The following is a 26,340-nucleotide window of genomic DNA, read 5'->3' as shown; positions in this document are numbered from 1 at the left end:
GGTGGATGACATTTACACCAACTGAGCAGCTGTCTGAGCCCTGAGTGTAAAGTAGTATAGAAATCCACTGCATTTCTTTCCAGAAGTCCAGGTTTATATTCTTCAGAATGTTTTCAAATATTGTGAAGACTATCTTTAAATAATGAAAGAAGCACCTGAAAATTAAGGCAAGTCTATAATCATCTGGAAAAACAGTGACTGCAATTTCCCATGGCCTTTAAATTATTATTAATATCTTTTCAAGGAAAGAAGTTCCCCACTTTGCAGTATGCCCTACCATAAAAGAAAAAAAAAATCATATGTATTTTTTTTCTTTGAATTGCATTTTAATTTGTTTGACTCCATTAGGTTTCCAGGAAACACTTTAACCTCTGTGCATTTCCTCAGGACACACATTTTGCTGCCCAAGTTAACCAAGCAGTGGCTGGGAGAAGGATTAACAGCAGGAAGGGAAGGTAGAGCAGCAGAAGAAAAAAAGAAACATTGTGGAGTGCTAATTTCATTACCCAGATTATTTACTTACTAACTTCAAAGGGATGCAAAAGGAGAAGGAGGTCAAACAAACCACAGTGTGTTTTTCCCTCCTCTTCACAGACATTATTTACTGTAATGTCCCTCTTAAAGCACAAATGAGAAAGCAGCAAATGCTCTCAAATTGGTTCCGCAGCAGTTCCATAAATCACAGATTCCCACCGAGTGCCCAGCTGTGATCACCCCTCAGCCATTTGGACTGTAGCTACAGGCTGGCTTTCCTCAGGGCGTCCCCTGCAGCCAGCCTCAGGAGATGCTCTGCTTCAAACATAAGAAGGTATTTTGGTAACCAGTTGGGTCAATACCAATTGCCTTACCTAGCCAACTTGCTCAAAACTGTACTATAGTTTTTCAGAATTAAGAAGTTCTTTAGGAACTGCAGGCACAACCATATGCCAGTGGCCAGAGAAATCTTTACAGCTTTGTTGACCTACATAGGAATGACTTTGTCAGATTACCACAATCAACTTGGGCAGCTTTTACTACCCTAGAAATCTCTCACCTTTGCAGGAATTAGCAAAGACAAAAACCTAGTGAGATCTGGAATTTTATTTATTTAGCTGCCAAAATCATAGAATGGTTTAGGTTGGAAGGGATCTTAAAAATAATATGGTTTTATCCCCTCTGCCACGGGCTTCCTCTACATCAGGTTGCTCAAAGCCTCATTCAATCTGGTCTTGAAGGCTTTCAAAGATGGGGCATCCATGACTTCTCTGGGCAATCTGTGCTAGTGCCTCACCACCCTCACAGGAAAAGATTTCTTCCTAATATCTAGTCTAAATCTCCCCTCTTTCAACTTCAGAGCACTACCCCTCGTCCTATCATTGCATTCCCTGATAAAGAACCCCTCCTCAGCTTTCCTGCAGGCCTCCTTTGGAAGGTCTAAAGAAAGCAGAAATCTCCTTATAAGCAACTTCTTCCATCAATAGGAGGCCACATTCTACCGAAGAGGGAACTTTACACTCTGCATTCAGGTTTGCATACCTAACAAGCAGTAAAGTAATTCTTAAACTAACACAAATATGAACTCACACACTGAAACTCTTCTGGTTTAACTCTATCCATAAAGACTCAATTATTTTTGCTCCTTAATCAAATAACTTTCTGGAAAACAACCATCTGTTCTGCTTATACATCTTAAGGACTTGCATCAGGATGAAGCCTAACACTACCTGGCTACATTTACGCATGAGTTATCAGTGATGAGATGATTCAAATTACTGTAGAAATCACAGTGGCAAAAGGAGAGAATGGCAGCTGCAGCCTAGTAGTCCCTTTCCTATGAATTATCTATGAGGACACCAGATTAAGAAGTGGCTGTATTCTGTAAAGAACGAGATCCTGTCACACATAAAAGACAAGATGTACACAAAAGTGTAAATAATATCATACAGTTTGCTTGCTTTGCTTCCATTAAATACACAAATAGTAGCAAACTAGGTTTGCCTGTGCTTTTCAGGATCACTATTTAGTTCCACCACGGTCGCTGAAAGACGGACAATACCAGAGTTCATGTCAAAAATAAGTATGTTTTAGTCGCCACTCCCAGGACTTGGGGAGTATACCCAAATGTAGTCCTCCACAGAAGGAAGTTTCAGCACTAGAATCTGCTTTTCAGCACTCTAAATACAGCAGTCTTGAGTTAGTGGGTGTGAGAAAACTTCTATGCCTTTTTAACTGCTGCAACAAAGGAGATTTGTAATTTTTTGTTTATTTATTTATTCCTTGCATAGCTGCATTTAGCATTTGTGACTGCTTTTTATTTATGGATGTGACATATTGCTGTAAATGACCACCTCAACACTTTATTAGCCAATGTGTATTTGGAAACAGAAATGAGAACAGAGCTATACACAGAGCTATACACTTAAGGAAATTTCAGAGAAATTTTAAATGTAGGCTTCCCTTTTTGTAAAAGGAAAGTTGATTTTTTATTTTCTAATAAATACCTGTCTACTTTAATATACACATCCATACTATGCAGAGGTACTGGGAAAACACCGAGAAGTTCATTGCCCAAGGGACAAGGGGTTCTTGCCTGTTCCTCTGCACACGGCATCCCAGCAATGTGGCAGGGACACCAAGCCACAGAATGAGATGGAGCACCCTCCTACCCCATGCTGGGCTTCCCCTGGGTTGAGGGAACAATGTGACATCAGGGCATATGCTCTGATGCTGATGACTCGGGGCAAACACGCAGTTGGATTTTTATTAAGGGCTTTTCAGGCAAAGTAAGAAATGCTAATCTTAACTGAGAGACGTATATATATGCAAACTGTTTGCTCTACTTTCTCCATCTGTTTTTTTCCCAGTTTTTTCTCTTCACTGTGCTTTACTGGAGATTAACTTACAGTATATAGCACCAAATTTGGACTGTGTGGGAAACATATGCTACAAGCTCAGGGCCAGACTTGAATATTGGGTTGCACAGGAATAGGAATATTCACAGCAGTGCTGAGGACTGACAAACCCACAGGGACAGGAAATTCAGAGATACCAGGGGAAAGAGAGGCTGAAGCAGAGGTGTTCCAGTTACAGTAGCAGGTGGGAAGGCAAGATTTCAAAACAGCTTTAATTCGGGTAAGAAGAAATGGCTGAACATGGTAGGATGAAACCACCAATCTCCTTTTTTAAGTATGTAATCCCCTTGTTAGTGTGGTACAAGTCAGGCAAGACTGGTAGTTATCAATAATTAAGGGCGGTCTTTTGAAATTGAACCTGTCTCAGCTTACTTGAAAAATCACACATTTACCTTTTTTGCCTGTATCATTAGTTCGAATATGTGATTTGTTAGAAAGAAAGGACGAAAGAACATCACTTTCCACAAAGCAAATTAAGCATACCTCCTATTATCCCAGAGATATAAATGAACAAATATCTCAAGAGAAAACTAATTGGTTTGTGATGGAAACAGTAATTGACATTTATTAGCAAAACACAGCTTTTTGTTTTGCCTTTTGTCTCAGTCAGCCTAACTTTGAGGAAGTTAGCTGTTACCTCCATGGTTATTGCAACCTATCAAGAAGTGGTTCCTTACAACTCCAGTAGAAACAAAGCAAAAACTAACTGAACTAAGATGAAGATACAGTAAAGGAGCTGCATCACGCATCCGACCTAGAATACTGATGACCAGCCTGCCTAATACTCATCAAGGTATTAACCAGCACAGTACACTCAGAGGCTCCATAAGCTAGGGAATACTGTCATCTCTTCATCTTGTTGTTGTTACATATAGTTGCTCTGAAAGATATTTGCCTAAGCACTACAGTGTTGGTTGTGGTGCTATGCATGAGCCACAGCACCATTTCTGCATCTTCTATAACATGTTAATATGAGACTGCATTAAAGGTATTTTCAAATGGATGTGAAAAACAGTGCAGAAAAGAATGTTTTATGCCACCCTGTGTACACCGCTTGTACTGAAACACCATCCCTTCATTTTATTTGACTGGATTTTCTGATTAGCAGTAATATCAAACAATCGTGTTCTCAAGTTTTGAAACAGGACAAAGCAGGAAGGTCTAAACTTTTTTGCTCATCTCAAGAACAAGCACCTCAGTGTAACTGCTCAATTTATTTTGATACATTAATTTTATTCCCACCTAAAGAGCACAGGGACTGGATTTAATCTAAAAAATAGCAGATTCATTTTTAAAACACAAGCATTAATCACAGAATCACAGAATCACAGAATAACCAGGTTGGAAGAGACCCACCGGATCATCGAGTCCAACCGTTCCTATCAAACACTAAACCATATCCCTCAGCACCTCGTCCACCCGTGCCTTAAACACCTCCAGGGAAGGTGACTCAACCACCTCCCTGGGCAGCCTGTTCCAGTGCCCAATGACCCTTTCTGTAAAGAATTTTTTCCTAACGTCCAGCCTAAATCTCCCCTGGCGGAGCTTGAGGCCATAAATACTTGCTGAAAGTCAGTATGTTCTCAGGTACCTGTTTTAAGGACCACAAATTTAACTATGCCTCTTCTGTCTGTGACAAAATACTAATACCTCAGCAAGTGCTTCAATTCCCTTGTACCGTGCTGGTACAAGAAACAAGATAGGAGAAATGCCTGACTTCGGGAGCAAGCTGAGACAACAGGGAGGGCAACAACTCTGGCGCTAGCCATGGACCTTGCTGACAGAGCCTCTAAGTGGAAGGGGACCTACAGGATCCTTGAATTTATTTTACAGGTTAAAGTATATTTTTTCATACCTGGAGGACAAAGTAGACTTCTTTTTTTCTTTTCTCTCTCTTTTTTTTTTCTATTATGAGTTCATTTTACAAACAAAGCATAGCAACAGAGCAAAAGACAAGTAATTTTGGGCAAAAGCCACACGTCTCCATTCTGTGCAGCTACTGCAGCTGCAACAACAAGGCTCAGGAATGTAACAAAGCCATTCTGTTCAGATGAGTGAAGAAACCCACCTACATTTCCAGTGCTTTGAGGTCTCTTCTTACTACACCATGAAGAAAAGTTTTGTTTGATTTCTGACAGGACACACAGGCCCTTTGTACAGCATGAGGGATTCCATCCAGAATTCCCCATGTGTTTTCATAATTTGAAATAAAACAAATACACAATTTTTATTCAGTAGACATGAACATCTGGAAGATGACATCAACATGACTTAAACTTCAATGTCAAAACATTAGACTGAAATCCAATACTGTTGAACAATTTGTGGTGGAAGCATCAGCAACTTGAACATCACAGATTAAAACTGTGATAGAAACAACGTTTTCACAGTAGGTGAGGGAAGAAACAACATTTTAGAACTCTACTAAGTGCCTGGTGAATATTATTGTAATTACGGTAGCAGCTTGAGCCTAAAGGTGTGATGCTAAATATCAAAATGAAGATCCTGCTCTCCTAAGAGGCTCTGGATCTATGTTTATAGCCTCGCTCCACTCTACCTTCCCCCTTTACTCTCTTGTCCCTCTTCATAGCACTTGAAAACACCTTTACTGAAGTTCTTTGGAGATGGGAAAAGAGAGCACTTGTCCTTCCCTCTGCCTAGCAGTGGGCCAGCATGGAACTGCCATGCAGGCAGCTGCTGCCACCAGGCACCAATCCCATCCCATTGATGACACTGAAATAACGAGTAATGGTGCACTGAGACTGGAAATCCTGCTCAGAGAGTATGAGAAAGTCCCACCACTACCAAACTAAGCCTTCACATCTTGGAAAGAAACTCCCAAGAGACAGGTCCTGCCTCTGTCAGAAGAAGAGACAGGGAGAGAGGGAATAAAAAAAACACGTTTCTTCCTTGTAACACTCTCAGCTCCCAGGCTTAATTATACAGGATCAACAATCCCAACCATAACTACTGGCAGTGTCAGTGTGCCAGCATCCAGCCAACCTCAAAAATTTGGCTTTAGTACTCACACAATTTTCACAGACAAAAATCAGTTTAATTAGATAGCTCATAATTTACTCGGAAAACAAAAATTAAGGTATCTGTATTCTCGTAAACCTAGTCAAACCACTATCCTTTTTTTTATTTAACCATCACTGTTAGATTGTCCCAGTTGGAAGTTTCCTGTTCCCAGTCGTAATGCTAATTAAACCTTTTCGGGAAGTTGTGTGCTCACTCTCGTACACTGCTATTAACAATTTTTATTGCAGACTGTTGGGATCCAATGCCATTATACAGAATTCAGTCAGAAGAATTTTATTATGATTTCATCTGGCTTGTTTTATTCTTTGCAGATGGTGCAAACCCGTGTGTTGATGAGTACATGCCACAGGAGAGCACATGATACGATACAGCCAGCCCCAAACCTTCAGCAATCTCTATGCTCAGGACTTCAGTGCCCGCCACCACTCAGGACTACAGTTGTCAGCAGTGTGTTAGCTCGGATGGGCGTTCAATGCTATACTGCTTCTGGTACCTAAAATGGTTTTGATGCACCTCTATAGGCTAGTGTAAGCATTCTCAAAGTCAGTGCTTTTCAAACTTTTTTACGCTCTGCTACATATATGGCTCCGGTGGACTAAAGGTGGCACAGTTTTGATAAATATAAATGAATGTAGTTTTACGTATGAAAATCAACAAGTAATTTGCATTAAATAATTCAACAGCCATGCATGTTATGGTTATGTGCAGGTAACAACTCTCACAAGGCATGTTTTCCTCCCTCCTTTGTCAGTGAGAGTCCCAGCAGCCTCCCTGTATCTGATTCTGTTTTAAATACATCCCCTGGTAACCTAAAGAGAAGTACATATAAAGGGCTTAGAGCTATTTATAGCAAAGTCTGTGTGACTGAAAACACTGCAGTTTTCATGTGGTGGGTACGCACATTGCTTGTGAACTACAATCGGAAAACTCTTGCCTCCCTCTTTAGCAATTCTAGTCAGCATTCACAAGGCAAGACAGAGGGAGCCAAGGAAGGAAGCAGACGTCACGATAAAATGCAAACAAACTGAAAATTTACCAATCACTTATATTCAGCAACTGGAGAGGGGTGGGTAAAAGAAAGATTCATCTCCACCTGCATTTCAAAATCCTGTAAACGGGCATGCAAAGTGGATTAGCATGGTCACACCAATATTCTTCTATATGAGTTTTGTAAAGCCCTGGAGGAACAGGCATAATCTCTCATAATTACTGCATATGCTGTTGTCACATCAAATAACAGCCTCGCCTCAAAGTGTTTAGAAGTCTACTGCCCATCAATTCTTCCAACTGGGCACTTGGTATAACTGTCAACAGACCCAGGAATACGGCGAGAAAAGTCCACGTTCAGACACTGGTCTGCAAATTCCACATGAACTAATTTCATTGCTGTGCTGTGTTTGAAGTGAAAATAAATGAGTTACAGCAAGAGCAGTGGCTTAAATCTTGTTCTTAATAGAATAAAATCTCTGTTCTTATGCCTTCCTACGAACAACGAACCCTCAGGTCAGTTTTAAGACCTAGTGGCCAGAAATGTAGTAGAAGGAAGGTTCAAAACTCTGAGAAGAAAGACTTAAATTCAACTCTGTCTTAGATATCAACTGCCCACAATTGCATGGTTCAAGGTCTTGCTCAAAGAGACCAGAGGGAAAACCAGAGAATAGTGAAAGGCAAAGATAATATGTTCAGGTTTGCCTTCCTACTGCCTTGGATTCAAACTGCTGGAAGGAGATTTTGAGAAGAGATAGCAGGTCAGGCACAGATGTTTGAGGTTGGCAGGCAGGGAACAAGGTATATTTTGTAGTTGTCAGCAAAGAACTGGCAACTGAAACTGCAAGAGAAGTAAAGATCCATGTACAGCAGAATAAAGAAGAATTTTTACTATAAATCCCAAAGCTATTTATTACTCATACACAGTCATAGATACAATATTTATCCCTATGTGAAACCTACTAAGCTTATAAATATGTTTTAATTAAGAACAGTTCCCTGAACGCTCAGTCACTCCTATGATTATTTGATGAACGACAGAATTCCAAGTTCCATGCATGTCTTCACACACATGCACACACATTTAATGTGTTCTCAAGAGCAGAAAAAGAAGTGACACCTGGGCTCCTCACAGTCACACTTGGGTATGAGCCATGTTATGAAGTAATCAAGACAGTGGAAAAGAGGCCTTTCCTTAATTTAAAACTTAAGTAAGAGAACAGAAGCTATAACAGCAGCTTCAACCTTGTTCTGCAGCATCCCCCAGGAAAAACTGAAGAGGAAGGTGAACTGGTCGTTAAAAAAGCAGGTTGCGCAGCCAGCTCATGAGAAGCCAGAGAAATGTACTCATTTTTAAAAATAAAGTAGTATTTTTAAATCAATATATTTAAACCAGCACATCTTTCTTTGAACCAGCTGGTGGGAGACACCGGTGGAGACAAGATACAGAATTAGCTGAAACTCAAGCCAGATTCACCCTGGCACTTCTCATGCTCCCTTACAATTTTTAAACCAAGTCAAGAAGCTCGAGCAACAGGAAGTTTGTATCCACTTATCTCCTTTCTCCACCGGTGTGATTTTAGAATACTTAACCCCTAGTTTATAGGGTAATAACAGTAAACAAACAAATAGAACGCCTGCCCCCTGAGGAGAAAGGAAAGACAGGAGTCAAAAATCTGATCTGCTTTCGAGGTGGTGGACAGGCTATCTTGTAAATCTGAGTTCGGTCCAAAGAGAACCAGGTAAAATATTCTTGTGCTTCCCTGCTGCTGGTTTGAGGGTAGAGGCATTTTGAACGTAAATGCAACATAACTGCCTTTACCAATTAATTTGAGAATACTGAAAAGGTGTGGGTTTCATACTTACTGCTCAGTGTCACTTCATGCACTAAACCCCCCAGAAATCCCAGCAAACTCTAATATTTCCAACTGACTCCCCAAATGGCTTTCTCCTTGATGTCATCACGTGCAAGACAAACATCGGTGAAAGAGGAAACAAACCAAAACAAAACACTGATGGAAAGAAAGGACTGTGGGAATTTTTTTTTTCCTGCTTAAGTGCTTCTTGGAGCGTATCATTGGAGCCTAAAAATGGGGAAACATATTGAGGACAGAAGAGCAAAGTTTCAACAGAAAAAGATCAGCGCATGAAAACGACAAACAGAACGGCAACACGACTCACAGAGAATTTTCCCTTTTGCAGAGATCCGTATCGGGAATCTCTGTTAATAGGAAGTTATGGAAAAAGACAGGTATAAAATCAGCCAAGAAACGTACTTTGTGCCACTGCCTGGGTGCATCGGGAACGCACAGCACCGGGTTCTGGATTTCACAGACAAGTTGGAATACAAACAGGGGGACTTTCACTTTACCCGACTGCATTTTCAAGCTCATTACGATGCTTAATTTCCAGCGTTAACTATTTTAGCTGTAGCTGTCAGCAAACTCAGCCAAGAGGGACGCGTGAGGCCGGGCGGGTTACAAAGGGAGCTCAGCCGCGGCGAAACGCGGAGCCCAGAGCGATTTCGAGGTACCGAGCCGCGGTACCTCCGGAGGGCTCGCAGGGTCCCCTCGGGAGCCCCGCAAAGCCCCGGCCCGGCCCGGCCCAGGGCGTTTCTGCGCCCGGGAGACCCGCGGGGCAGCGGGAGCCGCTCCCCGCCGCCTGCCAGCCCCTCGCCGGGGACTTTGCTCCGGTTATTCGACTCAAAAGACAGAAGAAAAAGTCCTAATCCACGAAAGATTAAGGAAGCCGCGGCGTGCGCTTACCGGTTACCGCTCTAACCCAGCGATGGAGCGGGTCGGCTCCCCCCCCGCACTCACCCGGCTTCTCCGCCCGCGGGCAGAGCGGGGCCGAGGCTCCGAGCAGCAGCGAGAGCAGCAGCGAGGGGGCGGCCCGCGCCCCCCCGGTCCCCGCGGCCGCAGCCCTCGGCGGGGCTCGGCTCCCTCGGCTCCCCCGCCGCCCCGCGGCTCCTCCCGGGCGCTCCGCTCCCCGCCGGGGCGGCCGGCAGCCCGGCATCCCCGCCGCCCGCAGGTGCCGCCGCGGAGAAGGGGCCGCGGCGCTCCCGCCTCCCCGCGCGGAGCGGAGCGGGGGGTGGAGAAAGGAAGCGGGGGAAAGGGGAGCGCCGCCCGCTCCCATTGGGCTGCGGCGCGGGGGATCGGCTCCTCCCGCCCCGCACCGAGGGGCCGGGCCGCCCGCGCCGCCCCCGCCGAGACCGGCACCCCGGGACCGACCCGGGACCGACCCGGGACCGCGGCCGCTCCGCGCTGAACACGCGTGGAGCCGTGTACACGTGTGTACGTGTATGTGTATGTATGCGGGTATATATAAGCGTCTACACATATATACATGTACCCATAGGTGTACATGCATGTATGTACATCTAGGTGTATGTATGTGTATGTATAGATATACCTGTGTATACACACGCATATACATGTATATCTGTACAGACATATATACATATATGTATACATATGTATATATACACACATATATACAGATAGACGTATACGTATGTGTATGTATATACATATGCATATATATGTATATACATGTATATCTCTACATACATATATATGTATATACAGATATATGTATATACATATGCATACATATATATATACATACACATACGTATACATGTATATGTATTGCTGGCCTCTTCTCCCAAGTGGCAGGGGACAGGACAAGAGGGAATGGCCCCAAGCTCCGCCAGGGGAGATTTAGGCTGGACATTAGGAAAAAATTCATCACAGAAAGGGTCATTGGGCACTGGAACAGGCTGCCCAGGGAGGTGGTTGATTCACCTTCCCTGGAGGTGTTTAAGACACGGGTGGACGAGGTGCTAAGGGGCATGGTTTAGTGTTTGATAGGAATGGTTGGACTCGATGATCCGGTGGGCCTCTTCCAACCTGGTTATTCTATGATTCTGTGATATGTATATACATATATGTATATGTATGTTTACATGTATATGTACATGTATATTTACATGTATTTACACATACATACATATACATACGCATGTATGTACATATACATGTGTATATATGTATCTATGTGTGTGTATATATGTGTATATACACATATGAATTTACACATGTCTGCATATAGTTGTTCATATGTATATTTTATATACACATATATATGCACATGTATATGTGTATATACGTGTACATATACGTGTGTGCATATATATGTATATATACATGTGTAAATATGTGCATACATGTACATGTGTACATATATACATATATATGTATATAGATGCATATATGTATATAGAGAGAATCATAGAATAGTTTGAGTCAGAATGGAGCCTAAAGATCATCTAGTTCCAACCCCCCTGCCATGGGCAGGGACACCTCCCACCAGGCCAGGCTGCCCAAGGCCCCATCCAACTTGGCCTTGAACACCTCCAGGGATGGGACATCTGCAGCTTCCCTGGGCAACCTGTGACACTGCCTCACCACTCTCATGGTGAAGAAATTCTTCCTTACGTCTAGTCTAAATTCTATTCATGTACATATATGTGTATGTATATGCATGTATATGTATATGCATACATGTGCATATACATGTATATATGCATGTGAACTTATATATAGTTAATATGTGTGTATATATATATTTGTGTGTACATACACATATTTTTGGAGCAAACAGGATTATTTTCCCATTTTCAGGCAAATACCCAAGCACCTCTCTGGCTGCTGCAGTGAGAAGGGGTGCAGTGGGGTGTGTGGGGACCATGCGGGGTGCTGTGGCGGTGTGGGAACAAGTGGGGCCAGTGGGTGCCCAGCAGCATGGGACAAAACGGGAGCATTTGGCAGCAGAGCTGAGGTCATGGTGGGGCTTTCTGCCCCTCTAACACACTCTTGGGGTGGTATCTCCACACAGGTGTGCAAAATACATGCTTAAAACTCATGAGCTTTTAAGTATTGAAGTTCTAAGCTGATTATAGATTTTTTTTTAAAGGGTCCTGCAGGCATCTGTCTGTCTGGGTGGATTGGCCTCAGCTGCCCAGCTCTGGAGAAGACCTGTGGCACAGGGACACACACAGGCGCACAGTAAAGAAACGGCTGCAGCGCCAGCAGCCACAGAAGGCTGGCACAGAAAACAGGCCCCAGCGGTTGGCCTTTTAAAACTATGCTGAAGAATTCAGAGTAACCTTTCTGAACCTGTATAGCCTCTTGGGATTTGAGTTGCTGTGAGGCAGGTTAAATTCACACTGCTGGTGGGTCAGAAATACTGCTTGCTCTGATACGCTAAACTGAAGTATGTAATTAACTTGTGTGTCCTAGAGACAACAGTTAATTGTTAGATTCTAATCGAGCTCTTGTTTTGTAAGTGTTAATGTCTGTTTTTTAACTTTCCAGACACCATATGTGATCAGGCATATTTTTTACCATCTACCCGGTACACCACGTTCTTGGTATATGTATTTAACATAGGTTTTTAGTAGTTGAGACTTACTCCTGCTTTGCAAAGGAGAGTTTGAAATCTAGGCTAAAACGTTTGACATGGTGTATGGCAGAGCAATCCTTATTGCAGAAGTTTATCAGTCAGACTAAACCTTGCTGGACCTTCTCATGCCAGCATCCTTCTGGCTAATGGATGTTGGGATGGGTCACTGGCTTCAATTATCTGAATTATCTAAATTATTTGAATTATCTGACTTTTAAAGAGAAGGACGTCCATGTGTATAAAAGTGGCCTATTACTGATTTTGTCTCACAGATTGTCAGGAACACATTGTCCACACAAATATGGGTAATTATGAAGGTGAAGGGGTGAGAAAGTCAAACCGCAACAGCCTCAAGACTGGATTTAAAAATAACACCAAACTGTGGTGGTCAAAATTAGCTTCTCTAGTACCAAATACTGGTCCAAAGCCTAATACTGATACAAAACCTACACAGGAGACCCAAGATTAATGAAAACAGGAAGGAGAGAAGTAAACAGGACACTATAGATGTTGCAAAACATGTATCACTTCTGAAAGAGTTGAGCCTATTGAAAAGCAATGTAACAACATCCTAGCGTACATTGTTTTGTATCAGTTTCAGTCAGCAACCAAAACCAGTCATACTGTGCATTACACTGGTTTGCATTCCATCAACTGAGATCTAGAATAATATCTTTAATAATAGAGCCAGGTTTTGGTTGTGTTTGTTAAGGGTCATGATAAAATAGGCAGAAAACTCCTGCAAGTCAATCTCAAGTAACTTCATGGAGGCAGTGATCCAACAAAATTAGTCTAGTGATCTTGGGCAGTTTAATAAGCCATGGTGCTTGCAGATAAATGTGGCTAGTGCTGAGCTCTCGGCAGAACTTGGTAGAATGATGACTAGTACAGGCAAGTTAGCAGCCTAGGAAGGCCAAATCGGTTATTGCCTGCCACACAGCGTAAGGAGATTCATAAGGAGGAGGAAGATGGGCTGGCAGGCATCAGGAAAGGAAGCTTTCTCCTCCTTCTCCTGGATGTTGGAGGCTTAGCAATACCCTCAGGGACAGATAGCTATAGAATAATTCCCTTCACAATTATTTTTATTGAAACAATTTGTAGTAAAATGATAAGTCTTGCCCTTGAGACCAGGGCTGTAAAATACCTGGGAGTGCGATTTGTTTTCCTTTGGTGATTGGTGAAAGAGCTTACTGTACAGGAAGGCTGCCTTTTCAGTCTTCTCATTGCCCTGGGCTCTGCAGGAGATAGTTGCTTGTCCGAGGCCATGTGTTTCCTGCTGCAAATGTCTATAACATTCAGGTGGAAACTTTACATCTACCAGAAGGTGTTGGAAGCCTGGGTTCGCTATTAACTACAGTAGGATAATGAATAACACAATCAGAGCAGCAGCTTCTTTATTATTTATTTTGCTATTAAATTCACATTACTTTCTCATGCCCTCTCCCTGTCAGTTTTCAATATGCTGTAGGCAAGGAACTTACTGTCGGCTTCCAAGATTAAATAATCATTAAGATGAATGAAGTAGTCTATAGCCCTCAAAGCTGTTATTCAAGGACTTGTGTAACCCCTGTCATATTGCTACATTGGTTTATGTGTACCTTTCCAAGTTTCCCTTTGTAAGAAGAATTAAAACCAGCTCTTAAATGAATATATTTTTAAAAACAAGGGCCTTGGGGCAAAGCAAAAGATTAATTCAGAAAGAAGGCATACATTGAGCCTAACTAATAACCTGTGGGGATGTCACACAATGGGAGATTGTCAACATGAGAACTCCCTAGAAGACCACTTCTGACTGCCTAATGCAGCTGATTTTGGTCACTAACACTTACTTAATTTGGAAAAGACAGGATTCATGCAAGCATGTAGACAGGCTACTTTTTAACATGAGCATGTATCCTTCCCTAAATGTTAGTTTTCCTAGCTTTCCAATTTGGAGTATTTTGTGTGTCTAAAGCAAATGGTATTAACCTACAACCAAATAATGTATCTCATCTGGTATTCATTATATGGATAACTTTACTGTGCAGCCACCTGCAAATGAGAAATTATATTTTTACTCCATGGATGTCAGACCTCAGGATGAACAGCAGGACAGGACTTCAAGGCAAAATCAGCTCAAAAAATTTTAGAATGTCATTTATCAATGTGGTGGGGACATACCTAGGTTTCAGTTATAGACTTTTACAGCCTATATTTTCATGGATCTTCAAAACACATTGAAGAGTTTACCTAAGGTTATCTTGCAAGCTTAATACTGTATACATACTTTGTTTCAAAAGTATCTTGTTTAGTATATTTGTTCTAGGGAAAAAAGGAAGACAAACACCTAATTTGTAGAAAGAGCTTTAAGTTTCATACTATTGGAGCAGCCTTGCTTTTGTGTGGCTACCAGAAAAGTTCCTGTTTTTCGGAAGCTGTAAGCACTTTCTTTGCTGACTGTGTAGAAGTGGAATTGTAGGGCACAATGAAGTGGAGAACACCCAAGGTCACGAATCACAAAGTGCAGGAACAATTCTAGCCATTGAGACATATGTTAATCTTATCTTTTAGCAGGATAGTTGGCAGATTGAGAGGTCTTTAATTGGTCTTTATACATGGTTCAGGTTTTGGGTTTTCATTAGTGCAAAGCAAATAGAATAACCGATTTACAGGATAATGCTGAGAACAAAATGCTCTGGTTGCTGATCTCTATGTATTCAGATACTGTGTTATGCCAGAAGTATATATGGTGGTTTTATCAAAAATCAGAAAATGAAATGTATAAATTAAAAGCCTGAGGTGTGTCTAGATTCAGCATTTGTACACAATATGTGAGGAGCCCTCCTTGTGTGTTAATGCCATGCCCGCAGAGCCATGAATACATTTCAGCCTGTATAACACTCCCTTCTATTAGGGTCTGCATACTACTAAACCAGCTGTAGGTGGACTGACCTCCAGGACTCAGCCCCTCACTACAAAATGGGTGTTGAGGCTCTGGAGCGTGTCCAGAGAAGAGCAACAAAGCTGCTGAAGGGGCTGGAGAACAAGTCTTACAAGGAGCTGCTGAGGGAACTGGAGTTGTTTAGCCCTAAGAAGAGGAGGCTGAGGGGAGATCTTATTGCTCCCTACAACTACCTGAAAGGAGGTTGTAGACAGAGGTGTGTGCTGGCTTCTTCTCCCAGGTGACAGGGAGCAAGGGGTAATGGCCTCAAGCTGCGCCAGGGGAGGTTCAGACTGGATATCAGTAAAAAATTTTTCACAGAAAAGGTCATCATACATTGGCAGAGGCTGCCCAGGGAGGTGGTTGAGTCACCATCCCTGGAGGTATCTAAAAGATGGGTAGATGAGGTGCTCAGGGACATGGTTTAGCGGCAGATAGGAATGGTTTGACTCGATGATTTAAGATATCTTTTCCAACCTAGTGGTTCTATGATTCTATATTTACCCAACTACTGCCACAATAGTGTTCATTATTTGTAGCAGACTGCAAGACTGAGCTTTCCTTGTCAGAGCCAGCCTTGGTTCCGGTTGAGGCTCACGTTAGCAACCTCTATTCTTGCTTACTGTAAGCGTCCTCTCCAGGTGTAAAAATGCACAGGAATGGAGGAGTAAATAAAACATTTCCACTTTTCAAGTCATTCTGACAAAGTAACTAAGGGGATATGATGACTGAATCCTTTATTACTTCAAAAGAAACATGAGGCAAAAAACAGGCAGAAAAAAAGACTTCAGATAGAAGAAACAGTTTAACTTGCTCTGGAACAGGCTGCTGCTCACACTTACATGGATAAGTTGGAACCACAATACTGGTATAATGCAATTAAATGGACAGCAAAAATCCCCAGGGGAAAGAGACCATAAAAACTCTTAAACCTTAACAACATGGAAGAAGAAATTGTGGCAATAAAATTGGGTAATAACCTCTGAGAAAGAAACCCAACTTGCAGCAGGTTTCAAGACTTTTGTCTTTCATTTTCAGCAGCATAGGAGGATGGGTCTTGTCTGGGTGGCAGTGGCAGCATGGCCCTTACAAGCGCTGGCAGGAGATGCCTTTGGGATAATTGGATGCTAAGGAGGATATGCAGCCTCATTTACTACAACGGCAGCAGTTGTGTGTAACTCTAATGAGAGCCATATAGGGGATGAATGCGCACTTTTCACCGCTTTAATTGCTGTAACCTATCCAATCATATCACCTATTATGATGTAATTATGAGATAAAGCTGAAAAGTAATAACTTGTCCCAGTGCCACATATTTTGCAGTTTCTCCCAGCTGCTTGGTAGTCTTAGGTCATAATTTGTCCTACTTTGAAGCAAAATGAAATAAAGTTGCTAAGCACGTGGATTTAGAAGATAATAAACCAGAAATGCCATCCTGCTTTCTTAAATTCTACCAAGAAATATGGGGTAGAACGTTCATTTTTATTTAGACATATTGTTTTAGAGTTCTGTCAAAAGATATTGTGATCTAAAGATTCATGACTATCAAAATAGAGCCTTACTATTTCATAGAGGACTAGGTGGTACCATCCTTGATCAACTTGTCAGTGACAGAGCTCTTATTGCTCTTTATAGGTGTTTTTAAGAATTTTCCTGTTTCCATAATGTTCTAGACCTCATATATTTAAAAGATAACATTTTTCCCCCTTAATTTTTTTTCCCCCTTTTTTTTTTTAAGAGGACTTCACAGCTGGATTTGCATGGTCTGCTTTTGGTTTTTTTTTTCCCCCAAAAGAAACAAATACTCTTAATCATTTACTCCTGCTTAGGAGGTTGCATCCAAGTAGGAGCCAAGAACTTGTGCAAAATATGAAGCAATCCCGTGGTCACTTCCAGGAATAACCAATTATGTTTGAATCACGTGCCTTTTTAATAAAGATAGTAATCAGTCTAATTACATTCTTCCAAGAAAGTGTGGAGTAATGGAAGGTGTATGGAAGTAAGCAGTTTACCCATTTCTAACATAGAGAATGTGAGACTTACTCACTCTCATGTATATAGAGAGGGCAGTTTACATACTGGTTTACTGATCACTGTACCCCTGGCTATATAAGCAAGACCCTAAAAAGATGAAAGAACATTTAAGTGTGAGCTGAGGTACTGCCTGATTTAACAGAAATCATCCAGTTTACAACAGATCTAGCCCTTCTTCCTCACTTCAGTGTTCATGCCACATTGCAGTTTTCTTGCAGGGTGCAGTATAAACTCAAACAGAAAGCCTCGGGGGTTGAAAAGTAACTCCAGAGATCGATGTCTTTCCCTTCAGTTGATTTCTTTGAAGAGAGAGGGATGAGAATCATGCTTATTAATTTGGTAATTAGTAATGTGTAAGGCTGTGCTCCCTCCCCCTTCCCTGTGCTTGCTTTGGGCTCTATGGAAGTCTTCACTCCTAGGGAGCTTCACAAAAGTAAGCCAGTTATGCATAGTGGAAGCATGGGTCATAAATCTGCAATAATCATTATGTGTAGGGAAAAAGATTCTTGTGCAACTTTCCCACACAGCATTGGAACATTCCACCAATGAATTACAAGGTCAGATTCTTGTAATTCATAACTATCACAGCTGTGGATTATGACTGTATATATAGTTTGAGGGTTTGCTGTCCATTGCTTTTAAGGCCAGGATATTTATTAAATGTAAAAACTGATTAAGTGGCATCTGTCTTTGTAAAGACATCTATACCCTTTAAAAAATAATAAAAAAATATGGGGATGACTTTGATTATTTTCTTGTATTTTAATTACAGTATTCAATGTGTAATTGTGCCTGTGTATAAAATGAAAAAATTCAAAGCCTATCTGAGGTATCTTGTCAAAGATATTATAATGGGATAAAAGAAAGTAAATATAGCAGACTGGTGAATACTCAGATCAGTTTTAAGCATTGTTTCCTCATAACAGAATAAATTAATAAATTTTTATTACAACTGTGCAACCTTCGCTTAAATTGCTGTTAGTATGGGTATTCACCAGTACAGTAAACTGTGAACACAAATGTCTGCAGAAGTTGAAGGACATGGTCCCTTCTGCAGTCTCTGCTGTGGGTTACTGCAAAAATGCACATTAGCCTTTTGCACTGAATACATTTTCTTGGATGTGTAATTTAGTCCATATCCCAGACATTGCTGAGAAGAAAAATAATACAGAAACACGTTATAAGAAATAGTTATGACAGCATCAGTTGTTTTAAAATAAGTAGTTCTGTTACATACATCTATTTTGATGTAGAGATTTTTTCTCTCTTCTTTGAGCACCACTGACTCCTTTCAGCGCTAGAAGAGGGATGTGTGCATGTGCTTGTGTTTGTACATATAAGTAATAAAAGAAAATAATAAGCCAATGTATATATTTAATCTTAGGAGCATAAACATATGAGTCAGTATGACATCCCTTGTTTAATGCTTTTCTCTTATCCTGCTTTACCTTAAGATAGTATTTTATCATTACAGCTTAAGCATGCCATTGTTTTGCAAGTCTTTTGGGAATCCAGATGTGTTCACAATTAAAGGCCAACTCTTATTATTTGCATTACGATAACACACAGAGTCACTACTCTATTGTGCAAGATCACATTCAAATACATCATGAACAGCAGACCCACTCCCCAGGCTTCTCTCTATCAAGGGACAATAACGTATCCTCAGACCTAAATTTAGTTAACAATAGCAGCAGTTAGAGTGAAGGTTCAAACCAGCAGGCTCGAAGGGCCCCTTTTTTGCCTTTATTTCCTCTCTCCCGGGCGCTCACCTGAAGTCGTATTGAGTCAATTCAACTTGCTGAGCCAGGAGAACGTTTTAACAAGGCGAATGACTTTCTGCTGTGGTGGAGATCAGAATTAGTTCAGTAGGGCATCAAAAAAATCACCAAAGCTGGTGCAAGGAAGAGTGACCACACTGCTATGGCAGGGCAGGGGAAACTGAGGTTTGGGAATGTGGTGGAAGGGGCAGTGTCAAGCCTGCTCTTTTTCACAGAGCAATCAATTCTCTCAGCCTTAGTGTGCACCCTCACTGTTTGTCTTAAGCTGTAGCTCTGGGCGCCTGCCTTGCTCCTTGCTTTGACTTCTGCCCGACTTCTCTTGTGGAGAAAACTTTCTCAGCAAAGAAACTTCTCTCAGCTGCCAGGAAACTTCCTCAGCTAAGGAAAAGGAAAAGCTAGTTCAAAATCCAAACAACAGCTTTGCTGTGGGTCTGACAGCGTGTCAGCTTCGGCTCAAGGGGCTGCTTGTGCACAGCTAGGGACAGATAATACTTTGACTGTTTTAAAGCATTGTAGTTAATTAAAAGCAACACTTCTAAATGCAAGTGACTGCTTTTGAGGTCAATGGAGAGGTCAGGCTTGGTTCAGTGGCCTAAACAGAGGCACCTCTTGCCTTTTGAGATGCTTGGATGATTTCCCTGCCTGTCAGCTGCTGGTCTGTTGCTCTAGGGTGACACCCGTCTACCTGGCACAGAGTGGCTCGTCCCCTTCCCACAGCCCAGGATCCCATCTGCCTCTGCCCCACTGATGCCACAGCACGGCTCATCTCCAGCTCTTTCAGCCTTGTCCTGCCTGCCTGCAGGCCCCAAGGAGACATGGTCCCATGGCTCAGCCTGTCCCCATCCCCAGGGAGTTGTACCATGCCTGGGGCTGCCCCAGTCCCCCTTGTTGCTACACTCCAGGCTGGGGGTGGGACAGACCCTACCTGCCAGACCTTGCCCTGGGGACTGCAGCCATGGTACCTAGATGCTGCCAGCCCTGGATAAATGTCTGGGATACCCTGAGACAGCACAGGTGTCACCACTCACCTGCATTTAGGCAATGAGTCCAAGCCCCAGGCATCTCCAGAGCCAGGGAGCAGGTACATGGTCATGGAGCTCAGTACTGTGCACATCTTGGCAGGGCTTGAACTGAATTTTGGGGCTGTGGAGGTGGGCTCAGGCCTTTCCTCTGCCCAGTGGGGTGTCAAGTGCCTCTCAAGGCAAGGACATGCCTTAAATCATGGTGGCTGTTGGTAATACAAAGGGCTTTGAAACCCTCAGAGGACAAAACCTTAAGATTTAGCTGGGTTGCCTGTGGTGTTGGCAGACATTAGTGAGTCAAGTAAAAAGATGTCTTTCCCACAGCACTTAGCTTTTCACTTTTTCACCTGTTAATGCAGGTGGAAATGATATGCTGCATTACCACTCCAAGTTTTCTCATGTCGGTAGTCCCAGATAACTGTGGTCTTCCCAGGGGATGTTTCCCTGTCCCTCAAACAAGAAGGGATCAGGTGTATACCCAGCTGCTTAACACAAGCTTGTGTTTGCCTATTGGAGGCTCTAAAGCATTTTAGAGAACTTGTTTAAATTTTTTTTTTCTCCTACTATGAGATGCTTTGCTCTTGCCTGCAGGGAGAAAGGGAACTACTTGTTCCTGAGGACCAGCAGCAGTGTCTGTACCCAGGAACACTGCTCAGCCAGGGAGGACAGGACATTTTCAGGGAAAGGGACTGTAATTCTACATATTTTGCAAAAGGTTAGTGAGCTGTGCATCCAAGCGGTGCTCCAGCCACACGCTTGCACTGGCAGGTAACTGAAATGGTCAAATCCATCCTCTGCTAACTCCCCCCACAGTAGGCACTGTTGCTTCTCTGGTTGTCACAAACTCTGTGCAGATGGGCTCTCTTCTTGACTGCTGGATGAGCAAATTCTTTTTATGAAACTACTAGGAGATTACATGTTCAGGTATCTTCAAATATAATGGAAACAAGGAAGTGTTAGAGGTAAAGCCTTTTATGGGAGATGTTTATGCAGGCTAAGCATCTGACTGTTCTGAAGATGTTTACAAATATTGTGTAATCTTATGCTGCTGCTTCTGCTCCTTTTGTCTTTTTCTCCTAATCTTGGCTTTATATCTTCTTATACACTGATCTACATCCTCAGAGTGATAAGTCACTCCCTCTGCAGTATGCAATCTTCTTTCCTTCTGTTCCTCTCTAAAAACCTTTGCAAATCTTTTCCATGCAGTCCTCTTCAGACATGCTGCATCAGGCCATTTTACACTGTTGCCCTCTCTGCTACCTGTGTATGTTGAAATCTAGTTTACTGCAAATTTCAGACTGCACATTTGGTTAGTAAGAATCAGAAGATACCTAATAGATAATACAGTTCAGCAAATCACTAAAGGGCTTTGCAAACACCAATCTATCCTCTTTAAACCAACACAAAAAGTAGTGCAGACTTTATCTAATTAACAGCAAGATTTTTATTGTCACTTTGTGCTAGCCCTCTTTCCCCCCCTGGTGTGATACAGGATGATCATAAAAATGTAGTTTAGTAAGCCCTGATATAGTATTTTTTTCCGTTTTAATTTTTAGCAGCGTATTCATAGATCTTTGTTACCCCTTAGTATACATTATCTTTTCTACCCTAGCTTTCACATCTCTTGTTATTTGTTAACTTCCACAACTCAAATATGCATAGTCTGAAATCCATTATAGTACTTGGTTTAATGAGACATTTCTCCAGTCATCATTACTGCAGATCAATAGAAACTAATCCCTGTCTCCTGACTGGTTTAGTTAAGTATCTCATGCATGACTGTCTTTCTGACTTGATCCAGTTTAACAGTCTGCTTCTCCCCCTCCCCAACCCCGCTCCTCTAATCTGCAGAGATGATAGATATAAATCTTGAGCCAGACTCCAGAGGGTTTCTCTTGCACGGTCTTCCCTCTGTTTGTGCAAAGTGCTCCCTGACTGACTGGCTGCTACTGCCAGACAAACAGCTGCCTTAGCAGTGGCACTAACAAATAAAAGGGGAGGGAGGCAGGGGCAGTGGAAGGAATCCTTTTGCCTTTAGGGTTCTTGTTCACTTACTTTACTGAGAAATTAAAAAAACTAATGAGGGCCAATTGCTAAAGGGAAATTGATAATAATCTATGATCTTTGGAAAATAGTAAAAAATCCATCCATCATGATGTTTTTCACATCAGCATACCACAAGACAAAAGGGTTAGAAACTGATATGTAAAAGCTGAGATTTTCCTTTCCATTACTCTGCCCTGTAGGCTGGCTATGGGCTTTAGTCTTTCCTTTTTCACCTTTCTCAACTTTTCTTCTCACCAAAACAGGACTCATGAACGTGGTATAATTTCAAGGAATTTTTAGTGCTGTGTAACTGGACACAAGCAGTCCAGATTGGACATAGACATTTGGAGCATTTGGGTGCACCCCTGCTTGCCTCCTCAGGCATCCTTTTCTCTGGTTTTGTGGTTCTTTAAAGTGCTCTGAGTGCTGTGGTTATGTGAAACTGTGTATGGATGTGTTAAAATTGCAGTGCGTGGCTAGGCGTTTCATTTGATGAGATTTTAGTTACCTGACTCATACCTGGGAGCAGATTAAAATTAGGTGGCTGGAGCAGATATTACTTTGAGCTGATTGACCTAAGTTTTTAATGAGGGTTGCTGGACTGGGTCAGCCAGGAGGTGCTGTACAATTTCACAGCTTTTGCTCTGAGCATGAAAATAACTTGAAGTTGCCATCAGTTTACGTTAATGTGCAGGGGTTTAACCTTTGGTAGCCTAGGAGATGTTTTCCAACGGATCCCTTTGGCTGTAGGGGTGACAACTTGTGTCTGTGCACTGAGGTGTATAATATGGGAAGCTGCCAATGATTTCAGTCTTCTGCTGTGAATAAAAGCACTAAAACTCTGTGTCTTCGATCATTACTCTGCTTCTGATACCATTGACATACAGACATATGCAAACATGTGCATGCTCACATACAGGAAAGGTTTGTCTTTACTGCTCATGATAATTCCAGGTATAAAGGTGTTAGTTGCCTCTCTGGCAGTAAAATATGCACTTTGCTCCTTCAGATATAATAGCCCATATTCATTGCTGTCAGGGTTGATAATTTACGTATACATATTTCTGCTGCTCTCAAAGCAGTTCAAAAGATGAATTCATAATTTGTGAGGGGATCTGATATAGACTACAATTCAAGTAGGGTATTGTAATAGAGCTTGCTTTTCGCTGTTACTCACTACACTGCTATTTTTCTCCTCATTCACTGCCTTCTCCCTTGCAGACACTAGAATTTTCTCTCTCTGTGCTGATCTTTGGGATGAAAGAAAGTACATTCTGTAGATAGCTCTATAATATAAAGGACAAGGGTCAGTAATGATCTCTCTTGGAGTCTGGGTGCCTAGCTTTGTGGCAGGATGCACTTTTATGGAAGAGATACCCTTAAAAATAACACATACCTCATAATTGGTGCATTTAAAAAGCCCTCCTTTTAAAGTTCAGTTTCTAAAGCCCATAAATACTCTCTGCCTGAAGAAATCTTGAAATTTAGGTGAAAAATCCAAAGGCTCAGGCCACTGCTAGTATTCATTTGGTCAATGTGTGAGAAGGAACATAAACAAGAAAGGAGACGGTTCAGTACTTTTTATCTTTGATGGTCCTGGGTTACAGTGACACCTGGTGGAAAACAGTGTTGGAAATCCAAGAAAAATTTCTGCATCATAAAACGAGCTGTTATTTTGAATACTATCTTTAACGTCATTATTTTATTAAAGATCTATGTTCTATTAATGGTTAGAACACCTTTGTGCAAGGTATGCACGTACTACACATCTATAAATGCGTGAATTCTCACTTAGAAGAATAATCAGCCTCAATAATTTCAAATCTTTCCAGTTATAAAGAAACTGTTAGTTACGTGTATTTGTAAGCAACCAATTTTCTTTGCCCTAAGAGCCAAATGCCAACATTTTTATGTGGGTGCTAACTTCTTCAGGCTTTCAGATGCACCTTGATTACATTCCTCACCATGATCTGAACTCAATCCTTCCTTTTCCCCTCCCACTGCTCTTCCTTATACACTCCCCACAAAAACCTAAAACACACCTAACCATAAATTTTATTCCCCAAAAAACAAGCCCCCAAAGTGTTGAGCAATTAAATAAAATTAAAATATTTTTTTAAAGATTGAACTTAGACACATTTGTTTATCTGGGCTACACCTAAACTAGTAACTTAAAGCTATGTCAGGCAGTGTTCCTAATCCTGAGTGACCACACAGATGGGCTGTTAAACTGTTAGAATAGTCCCTGACTGGTTTTGGTCCACATCAACACTAGCCCAAATAATATCCACAAACAGTTTGTGAGTTAGTAAGCGTTGGGAACCATCCCTCATCATTGTTTCAGTTGTGGCTGTCCTGTCCTGAAGAGATTTAAAAAATGAGGATATGAATTATCCTATGCCTCCTGCTAGGGTATGGGTACATTTTGTTTATGGGTACTGGTATAGACCTAGAGACTAAATCCTGAGGGTCCCAAATCTCAAGATGTATCCAAAGCACAGAGTGCTTTTCCTCAGGAAGAAATTGCAGCCTGCAGCTGCCTGTCATTAGATCCCTCTTCAGTTTTTCTGTTCCTGTGGGCTCCGATGAAGGTTCTTCAGCTGGGATGACCTGGATTAGCAAAGAGCTACTGTTTAAGCAGACTAAACTGGCTTATTTTGGCAGAGGCCAAGGAGTTCCCCCTTGAGTGGCTTTCCTGGTGGGCTGGAGGGAGATGGGCAACAGCTTTCTGGAGCAGAGCAGTGACAAGCAAACGGGGTAGTAACTCCCCCTCACCTGTGTAGCTGAAAGCTAAGCTGTCCTTAGATGAGTCTTTGTCTTGTCTAGGAGTTCCCTTGAGTAGTGGCGAGATGGCTGACACAATCCACAAAGAAACCTTCAAGTGCTTTCTGGGACAAGTGGAAGAAAAGGAAGGAGCCTGCTCCACAAAGCCTTTCACTCCTCTGACGACCATTGAGCCATGTGCTTGGTGATATCCATCAACTGTCTCCAGTCTGGCTTATCCTTTGCTCTTGTGTCAGTGCTTTTGGCTCCTTTCACCTACCACGCAGGGGCATGGCAGCACATGGGGCTGTGCTGCAGATTGAATCAGAGAGAACAGCATCAGGTTAATGCTAAACAATTTGCTTATGTTGTTGCTGGGTTGGTGTTAATCAGATTCTCAGCCTGGTTTATCACATGACTGCAGGAACGTTTGCTTGGCAACTGAATGGGGCTTGGGAAGGTGAAAAAGCATTTAGGTGTGGTGGGAAAGCAGGTCTCCTCTTTAAACAACAACTACAGGATGTATGAGCCTAAACCAATCATTAAAATGCTGTGTATTTATAAAGTAGCATATTTTATTTATATTGTATAATGCACATGCACAAAAATGACATAGCATTCGTTTATTTATATATAAGTGTAAGCTGGAGCAGCTTCCTATTGCAATTCAGAGAATGACTCTGTGGATAGCTCTTTGATACAGTAGGGAGGTGCCACAGACAGGCCGCCAAGTGTGTATTAAGCCTGGATTCTCACTGACTCTTTAATGTGAGTTTCCAAGTTTACGTAGAACTTTTCATGTCTTTTTTAATCAGATCCAAGATTTATCCATAAGCTTCAATTTTTTTCCATAATATGGACACAAACTTTCTCGTACAACTGTGCCTGCTCATGTAGAGAACACCTTACAGATTGGATCTGGTTAGTTTGTGTCTACATTGAATCAGAAGGTAGATAGGTGTTTGTTTTTAGAGGTATTTTGGTGTGGAAATTGAACATTTGGAAACAGACATTAAAATAGATAATTAATTAACATTTTTGTACTAATTGATATGAACTGTAGTGTTCGAACAAGCTTACTCATCATCACAAAGGATTTTTTTAATTGCACCCACTTAAAAAAATATTTAGAAATAGCTTAATCATAGTAGAAATTAAGATTAGGTCAGTATTCTATCACTCCTTCCCTGTTTCTGTGTACCTAATTAAAAGCACTGCACTTAGTTTCCTCTTTACTTCAGTGATATTTATGTAAGGAGATACTCTAACTTTCATTGGTCAGCTCTTTTGTTTCAGTGGTTTAATAAGAAGCTATGAAATAGATGTTGTGCAATTTCAAGACAAGTGCTCCAGGAAGCTGAAAAGTTGTTGAAGGAACGGGGTGTAGA

The 26,340-nt window shown here is 41.8% G+C and overlaps 1 protein-coding gene across 1 annotated transcript in view; it reads right to left on the bottom strand.

The window, feature by feature from the left end:
- DCBLD1 (discoidin, CUB and LCCL domain containing 1) overlaps nucleotides 1-9,935 on the bottom strand; it is a 53,799-nt gene extending 43,864 nt beyond the window's left edge. Inside the window, exon 1 of the mRNA XM_069850862.1 lies at nucleotides 9,740-9,935. Within this exon, the coding sequence (XP_069706963.1) occupies nucleotides 9,740-9,935 (196 nt within the window). The remainder of the gene's footprint in view (nucleotides 1-9,739) is intronic.
- Between the last annotated feature and the right edge of the window lie 16,405 nt (nucleotides 9,936-26,340).

The sequence above is a fragment of the Phaenicophaeus curvirostris genome, chromosome 2 (assembly GCF_032191515.1).
Source record: "Phaenicophaeus curvirostris isolate KB17595 chromosome 2, BPBGC_Pcur_1.0, whole genome shotgun sequence".
Lineage (NCBI taxonomy): Eukaryota > Metazoa > Chordata > Aves > Cuculiformes > Cuculidae > Phaenicophaeus > Phaenicophaeus curvirostris.
Note: the sequence above shows the minus strand (reverse complement) of the source record. Positions and strands in the feature narration are given on the sequence as shown.